This window comes from Diospyros lotus, chromosome 13 (genome assembly GCF_014633365.1).
Source record: "Diospyros lotus cultivar Yz01 chromosome 13, ASM1463336v1, whole genome shotgun sequence".
NCBI lineage: Eukaryota > Viridiplantae > Streptophyta > Magnoliopsida > Ericales > Ebenaceae > Diospyros > Diospyros lotus.
Window position 1 is genome coordinate 38380593 of NC_068350.1, and position 10425 is coordinate 38391017.

General features: G+C 32.8%; 1 protein-coding gene across 1 annotated transcript; it reads left to right on the forward strand.

Annotated features, from left to right (window-relative positions):
- The first annotated feature begins 3390 nt into the window (after nucleotides 1-3390).
- On the forward strand, nucleotides 3391-4716 carry LOC127788229 (uncharacterized). The gene is made up of 2 exons (XM_052316340.1): nucleotides 3391-4178; nucleotides 4326-4716. The coding sequence occupies exons 1-2, from the start codon at nucleotides 3391-3393 to the stop codon at nucleotides 4714-4716; spliced, it is 1179 nt and encodes a 392-aa protein (XP_052172300.1).
- The last annotated feature ends 5709 nt before the right edge of the window (nucleotides 4717-10425 follow it).

A 10425-nucleotide genomic window follows, 5' to 3' on the forward strand; every position in this document is an offset into this window, starting at 1 on the left:
AGGCCATGCCTATTGGGCTTTTCTTCCCCGGCCCAGAAATAAAATACTTGTTTGCATCCGCCAGACATGACACAAGTGTAAAGCTCTGAAATTTTTTTTTTTTGAGAGTGACAAAGAATCAACTTTTGATAAAGGTAAAAATATCATATTTGATGAAAAATAATTGCGTGTTCGCTTGAGAGTGTATAAACTTGCAATCGAATCCGATTTACTCAGAAGCTAAATCAAAGGGAAGATCGATCTCCTTAAAGACTAGGTGGGCGAAGCCCGAACACCTAGATCATCAAAAAAAAAATATACTTGTTTGCAATTGGATTTAGAAATTAAAAATATTTTTAATAACTAAATAGACTTATGTATTCTTCATTTTTGGAAGCCTTTAATATTTTGTTTTTGAAAACAGAAATAATAATGGAACTTTTCAACTAATTAAGAAAATATAAAAATACCTCTCATTAAGACGAGATCTGAGCTTGAGTCCCATATTTAACTTGGAGGCCCATCAAACTCAAGTGACAAATTCGGCCCAAGGAGTTGGACCGGACTCAGCCTTGGGCCCGACCCACACTACCTACTAGCCAAATTGATCCTCGAGTCAAAATCTAAGGGTGCGTTCTCTTTGCTTTTCAATTTTCAATTTTGAGTTTTGAATTCATTTTCAGTTTTTTGTTTTGGTAATCTGTTTTTAGAAAATTGAAAACGCGTTTTTTTTTGTTATTTTGAAAACTATTTTTCAAAACAGAAAATTAGAAATCGCGTTCTCTTTGAAATTTTGAAAATATTTTTTTAATGATATTTTATTCAATAAATTTGATTATTAAGTAAATTATAAATATTTAATATTAGTATATTATTAAAAATATATATAGATTTTAAAGTTAATAAATTTTATAATATTTTTTCCTATTACAATAATAAAATATGAATAAATAAATAAATAAATATATTATGAGTTTTGAGTTTGTTTTGGATGAAAACACTCAAAACAACTTTTTGTTGTTTTGAGTTTTCTTCACAATTTTTTTTTTTGTTTTCAAAAATGCATTTTTAAAAACAGCAAAGAGAACGCGTTTTCATTATTTTAGAAAATTGAAAACTAAAAATGACTTGAAAACAGTAAAGAGAACGCAACTTAATCTTCTAGATTTTCCACTTTTTTATTTTTTGTCTCGAAACACAAAAAAAAAATAATAATAATAATCTTTTCATAACAAATAGATTTCTAAACACTTTTTTCAATTTTTGTAATATTAGAATATTTTCATTTTGAACTAATTATTGGAGACTAATTTACTGATAAATTAAATTTATCAAATTATAACAAGATGGGTTAAATTAAATTTACTTAAGGTTTGTCATTAATATTCACTTTCTATAAATTTACTACAACATTATGAAAACCTACTTGGATTATTATTTTTAATCAAATAAAAACTTACCTAAGATCAAGATCTTTATAGAAGAAAATTGCACAAAAATGATCGGCACGCTTCTCATTAGTAAATATTCGGCATCACAAATAGCAACAAAAAGTGTTGATAAAATTACAATTGCCACTAACAATAATTTGATCTATCATATCACTAGCTAGTTCGAGTGAGTTGAGTTTCTTGAAGGGAAGAATGTAAATATTTTTATAAAATAATTATTTAAAATTATTTAATATAATTTATTAAAAAGACCTTTCAATACTTAAATTAGTAAAAAGAAATGAGAGGGTTTAGAGAATCCATTGATCAAAAAGCAAGGAGTTTGAGAGCGAGAAGGAGCAAGAGTCACAAAATAAGAGAATTCATGTGTTATTTTATTGGTCATAATGGTTTTTTTATATTTGTGCCATCATTCGTCACGTTTCTATGATTGCAATTGCGAAGTCATGATTACTCAAATTCTTTGAAAATTTGTTAGGAAACATGTAATACCTAAGATTCGTCCTTGATTGGTGCACATGAATGTCTCTCTTGACGTCATAGACATCTTATACTCATCAACTTTATCATAAATAACTTATCTTCGAGTGTGGTGGACCAAGGGGCCCACAATCATGCAACTAGCTTCATTGGTTGCCTCCATATAAGGCCTTTTAGGTCTACTTGCATAAATATTCGACATCACTAAGAATTCTTATTTTATTTATTTAATAATCGTTTATTTATTTAGTACAGAAATATATTTAATACATAGAAAGAGAGAGAGCTTTGAGGTCTTTCAGATAACTTTCCCTCAATTATTCATTCATCCACTTCATGATTCGCAAAGTATCTATTGATCTTCTTCTCACATAATTAAATTATTTTAATCGATATATAGACCAAAATAATATTTGTCTATGTATCATTGCAACACCATCCTGTACAGTTGTTTTGATCTATTTTTACCCCTTAACCATGCAAACCAAGCTTAATTTGTTACCTTATTTGATCTATTTCTCTATAGCATATGTCTTCTACTTCACTCAAAACCCCATGTTCAACACAAGACAGGAAGAAAGCAAAGAAGAGAAACAAAAAGCTTTGCTATTTCACTTCTGCAAATCCTGTAATCTCTACCAGAAGCCAATCATGCCGGCGGCAGATTTCGGAGCGGCTTCTGCATGCTGTTGAATAAACTTGTGGCAAACGAAGGATCAAAAGACAGAAGATGAAAGAGCAAACGTCAGAAGCATAATAGGCTAAAACGTTTCTTAATTTTAATAGTGTTTTAATGGTGTGATATTAATAATCTTTTAAATAGTGTCATTATGTTTGTTTCTTGAATCTTGCTTATAAATAGGCTTTGTATCTCAGTTTCTTTTCAATCACCGAAATACACATCTTTTTTAAGTCTTCTTCAGTTTTATACTACAATCACACACAACGTGATTGGAGTGGGTGAGTTTGTTGAGAGAAGAGTAAGATACCTCCAACATAGTGGTATCAGAGCCTGAGGAATCAGAGTTGCGAAGGAGGCGGCATCTCCAGACTATCGCCATCATCCAAGTTTGTTTACAAAAGGTTGATTGGAAAAATCGTCTGGAGAAGGAAGCTGTGCACCAAGGAAAAGACGAACCAGCAAAACATAAAGAGCCCAGCATTTGCAGATTGCACGTGGTGAAGAAGTATTGGAACTGAAGAGAAAAGACAAAAGAAAATATAATTTAGTGGAGTACGTCACGGGGCTTTGCAGCTTTGGATTTCCAACAAAGAAAAGTCAAAATTGGTGAGCTTTACATTGATTTTTGGCGGTTGGTGGCTCACTGTTTTAATTGGTGGGTTTTACTTTAGTAGCTCACGTAAACTTTGCTTGAAAGTTAAAAGACTTGAAAGTTATTTTGAAACTTACAAAATGGCTACAAATTCGATTCTTCCTCCAAAGCTCACAAAACAAAACTATGATATTTGGTGTATACAAATGAAAGTTCTTTTGGGCTCACTCGACATATGGGAGATTGTTGAAGATGGCTATGATGAGCCAAAGAACGAGACAGATGAAGCCGCACTAACTGTTGGGGCTAAGAAAGAATTGAAGGAGCAAAGGAAAAAAGACAAAAAAGCACTTTATACAATCTATCAGGGAGTTGATGAAAGCATGTTTGAGCTAATTTACTCAGCCACTACATCCAAGGAGGCTTGGGAACTTCTCCAAAAGGCATTTGGTGGTGTGGAAAAGGTAAAGAAAATTCGTCTCCAAACTCTTCGAGCACAATTTGAAACATTGCGTCAAGAAAAATTAGAGTCAATTTTTGATTATTTTTCTCGAGTGATTTCTATTGTCCACCAACTAAGAAGAAATGGAGAGAAAATAGATGATACTCGAGTCATGGAAAAAATTTTGAGGTCACTTGACTCAAAATTTAGTTTTGTGACGATTGTCATTGAAGAATCAAAAAATATGGAGGAGATGAATGTGGAACAATTGATGGGCTCACTTCAAGCATACGAGGAGAGACTCAAGGGAGATGAAAAACCCCTTGAACAAGCATTGCAAACCAAGTTATCACTTCAAGGGAAACGTGGTGAGTCAAGTCGAGGAAACTATCAACGAGGAAAAGGAAGAAGTTATGGCCAAAGAGGTAGAGGTGGTACATTCCATCCTAAGGAAGATGACAATGGTGGTGATGGTGAAAGCACAACCAGTCAAAGAGGACATGGTCGCAATCGTGGCCGAGGACGAGGTCGTGGACGCCAGTCAAACTGGAGGTATGATAAATCTAACATTCAATGCTATAATTGTAATAAGTTTGGTCATTATGCCTCTGAGTGTTACCATAAGAAAAATGAGGAGAAAGTCAATTATGCTGACAATGAAGAAAAATAAGATGATGGGGTCCTACTAATGGCTTATAGTGGTGTGGACACCGGGAGTTCAAGTACATGGTATTTGGACACGGGAGCATCCAACCACATGTGTGGTAGAAATGAGTTCTTTGCGGAGCTCGATGAAGAATTTAGTGGCACTATCACGTTTGGTGATTTGTCACAAAGGCCAGTCAAGGGGAAAGGCAAAATCCTACTCCAGTTGAAGACAGGTGGTCAAAGCTATATTGGTGATGTGTACTATGTACCAGAGATGAAAAACAACATTTTGAGCTTGGGGCAATTACTGGAACGAGGCTATGACATCCAAATGAAAGGCGATACACTTTCCATGTGTGATAAGAATTGTGTCTTGATCGCGGCTGTAAAGATGGCAAGAAACCGTATGTTCCCACTGGCTGCACTCCCACCCTGCAATTAAAACACAAAACAAAACACAATAAAAATTTTATATTTTTTTCTTTGTTTAGGTGAGAGGTTTATAGTCGTCAGTGTACGAGTGCAGTTGTAGTTCAAATTTAAATTTATATTTTCTGAATGAGTCCAGGTCGTCCACTGAGAAATTTATTTATGGCAAAATAAAAAAAGAATGTCACACAAGCACACACGCATTTGGATAAATTGGCAACAAGGTTTTTATGGTTTTTTAAACAACAGATACTAGGAAATAAATTAAGGCAGTAATTGAAATAAATACTTTAAGTGAGAATATAAAATTGGATAGTACTTGAGTTAAGACAATTTCAGTGCCAACCCGTTGATTCCCAAATTTTAGCATAAAAGATTAGCAACATTAATTTAATTTCAGATATGAGGATTTGTTGTTAAATGCAATTAGAGATGATGATAGTTCTAGGTTAAGCAATCCCCATACATGATATGCGGGATTCTAATTTAAGCAACTACCATAAATTCAATTACAATTAATATACAAAACAACTAAATTAATCATCCGGATTTGGGTATGATAGCGTTTCCAGTTCTAGTAACTCTCATACATGGCATGAAAGCTCTAAGTTAGGCTTACGCTCCAATCCAAACCTAGTGATTGTTTAATAATTAATACACACTCATACTGAAATTTAAATTAATGTTACTTATTTAAAGCGCAGCTTTCTTTGAGAATCATTGGCGTTGGACACTGTCCTTGCCTTAACCCAAGATTAGATTTAACTACTCATTTTTATTTGAAAGTTAATTGACATAAATTTAAATGACGTAATTTAAATAACAGAATTTAAATTACAAGAAATTTAAAGGCATAAACTAACCGGCCATTTAGGCGGTGGATAATTAAATGACAAGAATTAAAATTGTAGAAATTTAAAGGCATAAACTAACCGGCCATTTAGGCGGTGAATAATTAAATGACAAGAATTAAAATTGCAGAAATTTAAAGGCACAAATTAACCGGCCATTTAGGCGATGAATAATAAAGTAATAATAAATGACATAAGAATTTAAAAGAAGAAAGAAAAAAGTAAGATTATAAGAGAAAGTACTAAAGAAAATGAGAAAGAACAAGAACAATTCTCAAAGAGAGAATTATAAGAAAACAACTAAACTTTTATTCAAGAATAATAATCACACTTACAAATGCAATCAAGTGACCTATTTATAGGCCACAAGATGCAATACAAACCACACAATTTCAATTATTCAACTAGACATAATTATATCTAATGGGCACTCACACACTTAAAGTTAAATAGATTTTAGCTATAATACACACCTAATGTTAAATGGATTTTAGCTAAAATACATACCTAATAAAGCACTCATAAAGTTAAATGGATTTTAGCTATAATATCCACCTAATAGTTAAATGGATTTTAGCTAAAAAACACACTTAATAAAGCTCTCACATAAAAAATAAAAATAGATTTCTATAAATTGGTTTTTAATCTTCATTAGGATTAAAAATAATCCTTGGGCCTTCTCCAAATAATATCTTCCATGGGTTGCTCAAATTGGGCCTTAATTCTTCATGGGCTTGAATTCTTCATGGACTTTAATTTTTCATGGGCTTGATTTCTTCATGGACTTGAATTCTTCATGGACTTTAAGTCTTCATGGGCTTGAATTCTTCATGCCTAAAAAATAAAATAAAAATAATTTAATGTTATTAATAAATTATATATTATATATATGTATTACACATAGCACATATATATATTAGATTATATTATATATATATATATATTACATGCATGCATATAATGATGTATATGTATTATATATAATTTTATATATTATTATTATTATTATTAAATTTTACTTTAAAATTTTATTTCATTCATTTTTCAATTTAAACTTGCATATAACCATAAAATATATATTAATATCTAATTTAAACCATTTTTAAGATCAAAAGAAGGGTATAATTATAACAAAATTTTTACAAAATTAACCATTAATCATACCCCCAACTTAAACATTGCTAGTCCCTTAGCAATCAGATTATACACCTGCCAAACTTTATTCACAATAACTGTATGAATGTAAAAATTTCAAATTCGAAACCAAAATGCATAAAATCGAATAAGTAATTTAGCATTCTAAATCAGATTTTTGGTTAAAGGTCATACAATCTCAGGAATGGAAATTAGGATAACCAACACACAGATTTACTCCCTCAAAGTTTTGACTTCAAATCTCACTATGGATTTTCTCTCCAATAAAAAGGATTCCTCAGGTGTACACACAAGGGGGTGCACCGTTATAAGAGTAAATGCAGAACAAGTTCAAAACTCGGTGTCATCCCAAATACAAGGAACGTATTTTCATGAAAGAATAAGGAAATTGACATAGCTTCATGATTGGAATAATGCTCTGGATGAGTAACTTCTGAATTTAAACATGATTCCCTACTCCAAACTCGAATTCTGAGATCACATGATTTATAGCATAAAAAAGGACCAGACTGGGTTGTAATGGGGCTATAAGGTTAATACGGGTTGTCAAAGAAAAGGTAGAGTGTGCAAAGGGTGTGTCGGGATTTTTTTTTTTTTTTTAGCATTTATTTTGAAACAGTTATGCTGAATAGCTAAGAGAATTTGCCCCCCCTTTTTTTTTTCTTTTTCTTCTTTTTTTTTTCTCTTTTTTTTTCTCTTTTTTTTTTCTTTTTCTCTTTAAATATGAAAATAGAAAGACAGATTAATTCCCAAAATCACACCAGGTTGGATAAAATTCATATGGTTATGGGTTAACCGAGAGTAACGAAAGAAATTGTACTACAAATGGCTCAAATGGGATAGCAAGGGAGGTTAATTTAAAGAAAGAAAAAGGTTTAATAGGCTCAAACTGAAAGAAATTGATCCCCCTATCATGCTTCTCAGTCATCTAAGTCGAAGTTTGAAACCAGTCAAATTCATCCGCTATCATACTAGACATTCAAAGCGAATTGATATTTTGAAGCCATTGAAAAGATAAGATAAACAAGAGAGCATATTTAGAGTAAGTATTATTTCACTCAGAATTAATGGTTATTAGGCTCAAACACTTACTTGGGTAATAGTCTCCACTTCTGTTGAGGGATCATACAATGTACTAATCAGCTAATTACTGTTACCTTTGACTTTATGACCGATAACCAATTTTTAAATTTTGAATTCCTGATGAATGCAAATTACTTATTCTAATGCACATACGTTTTCAAATAAGAAATCAATGCATCCATGTTTCGTATTGCAAACTTAACCGGCTATCAGTGCATAACTTCAAAACTTTAGGAATAACATTATTTAAAACACAATTTTTTTTTTTAATAAGAGCAGATAAAGATAATCAATTCACACAAGACAACAAACTAGCAATAGCAAACTCACAGTTAAATATGAACCAAATAATTCATAACTAAACCTTACACCCCCCAACTTGAATTGCAGTAATAAATTAGGGTTGTTAGGAATACCTGTAACTCCACAAGTTCATTTTGCTGTGAACTGCTAAAACTTAAACAACAAATGAGCACACCATATATATATATATATTTATATTTTCATACCAAAATAAAAATTGATGCAAGTCATAAGATAAAAAAATGCGTCTCAAGAGTACAAAAAGTACTCCTTACTCAGCCACCTTATCAAAGACTTTGCTAACAACATTCCACAGTTTTGTTTTTTTTTTTTTAAAGAACACAACCAAGAAAAATCCTGCAAGGTGTACAATAACTAGATGCGTCTCAAGAGTACAAAAAGTACTCCTTACTCAGCCATCTTAATAAAGAGCATTTCTCACAGTGATAAATCTAAATTAATCGGACCCCTTTGGCGCTTGTTACTAATTGCCTTAGACCAGTCTATCCAAGGCTCATGAGGATTGTATTGTGGAACATAAGCATGTAATTTCTCTAGCAGCTTATCAATGGTGGATGCAGAAATGAGAATCTTTCTTGCTGAACGAGAAATGAACTGTTGGTCCACAGCCTGATCAAGAAAAGAGAGTAACCCATCGAAAAAATGGTTAACATTTAAAAGTCCAATGGGTTTGGTATGGAGATTACTCTTGGCCCAGGAGATTATACAAAAGATTTCTTCAAGTGTTCCAAAACCTCCTGGTAAAGCAATGAAGGCATCTGACTGATAAATCTTACAAGCCATGCGCTCAGACATAGAAGTCGTTTCTATAAGTTGACCGCGTGTAATCCCGGAAATATGTGGTTCAGCTAAAGGGATTGGCATTACACCTACCACAGATGAATTTCTAAGATGTACAGCTTGTGAAACATAACCATTCAATCCACGACTTCCCCCTCCATATACCAAATTAATTTTTTTCTCTCCTAGTTTTTTACCAAGTTCGCTCGCTGCAAGTGCGTAACAAATATCGCTCCCAAGTTGAGAGCCACAAAGTACGCATATGGTATTGATTCGACGAACTAACTGGTCTTCCATGTTTGTTCCTTTTGTATGTCCTGAAAAGAAGTTTGGCGATCAAAAGTAGCTATACAACAATTCAACAAGAAATAAATACAAACAAAAATCATGCGTATGTATAAGTAGTTGTGATTGTGGCTCACATCTTCCTCTGGTTTTACGTCCAGAAACGGCTTAAATACTTTCTATGAAGCGGGGATAAGCTTCCCATCCAATTTTCTTATAGATTGACAAACATGGTCGTTTTTAGTCAGATTCCCAAGACTATAGCGTTGGTGGTCACTTTTGAACTGGGTCCATAAAGCAAGAAGTTCTCTTTGCACTATTCCACATGGATGCGTCTCAAGAGTCAATCGGATATCATCCAAAGACTCCTTACTCACTCCATCCTTTATGAAACTAATTTTATCTTCTCGATTTATGGACGTAAACCCCACAGATTTGCATCGTGTGTTACAGGTCCATCGAGCACATTTGTAACAACCATTCACTCTTTTCGCTCTTCTTTTCTTCGCAAAACTACTCTTCCCTAAGCCTGTAAAATACTTAAAACTAGGTGAAGTTTCACCAGCTAATCGAACTTTTGCTTCGATCAGCCAACGAATATCTTCAGGGATGTTATTAAGCATCAACAACCTAAGTCTTTCACACCTAGCAACATAAATTTTTTTCAAATCATTCTGCGGGAGAGATGAATAGTACTTGTGAATTTTTGAGAGATAAAGATCCATTTTTTTTTAAAAAAAAAAATTATACTAAGAAGAAAGTAAAGAACTATAAACTTTACAAAAGGGATGAGAGTACCTGATCGGAGAATAACACAAAGGAGAGAAGATTGAGCTCAAGAGGGGTGACTTGCCTCATACAGATATGGAGTCTCTTATAGAGCAATGGGCATCACTATTATACACTCGACTCGAGGCATGCCATAATTGCACCGTCAGACTTGACGTCGTTTAGCGTCTCATTTTTCAACATTTGGCAGTGTGCCTTTTTTTTTTTTTCAACGCTCGGCGCCTCTGTTTTCAACATTTGGCAGTGTTCCTTCTTTCTTTATAGGGCAGTGTGATTGCACTGCCCAAGAAAAGATGGCTACCACCAGCGTCAATTCTGTCTCCTTCAATTCAATTTTTTTTAATTAATTTTGTTTTAATTTTTGTTTTTTTTTTTTTTTAAGTAAAATTTTGTAGACACCTTACCCCCCAACTTAAATTGCGTATTGTCCTCAATTGGCAATAAAATGATAGAAG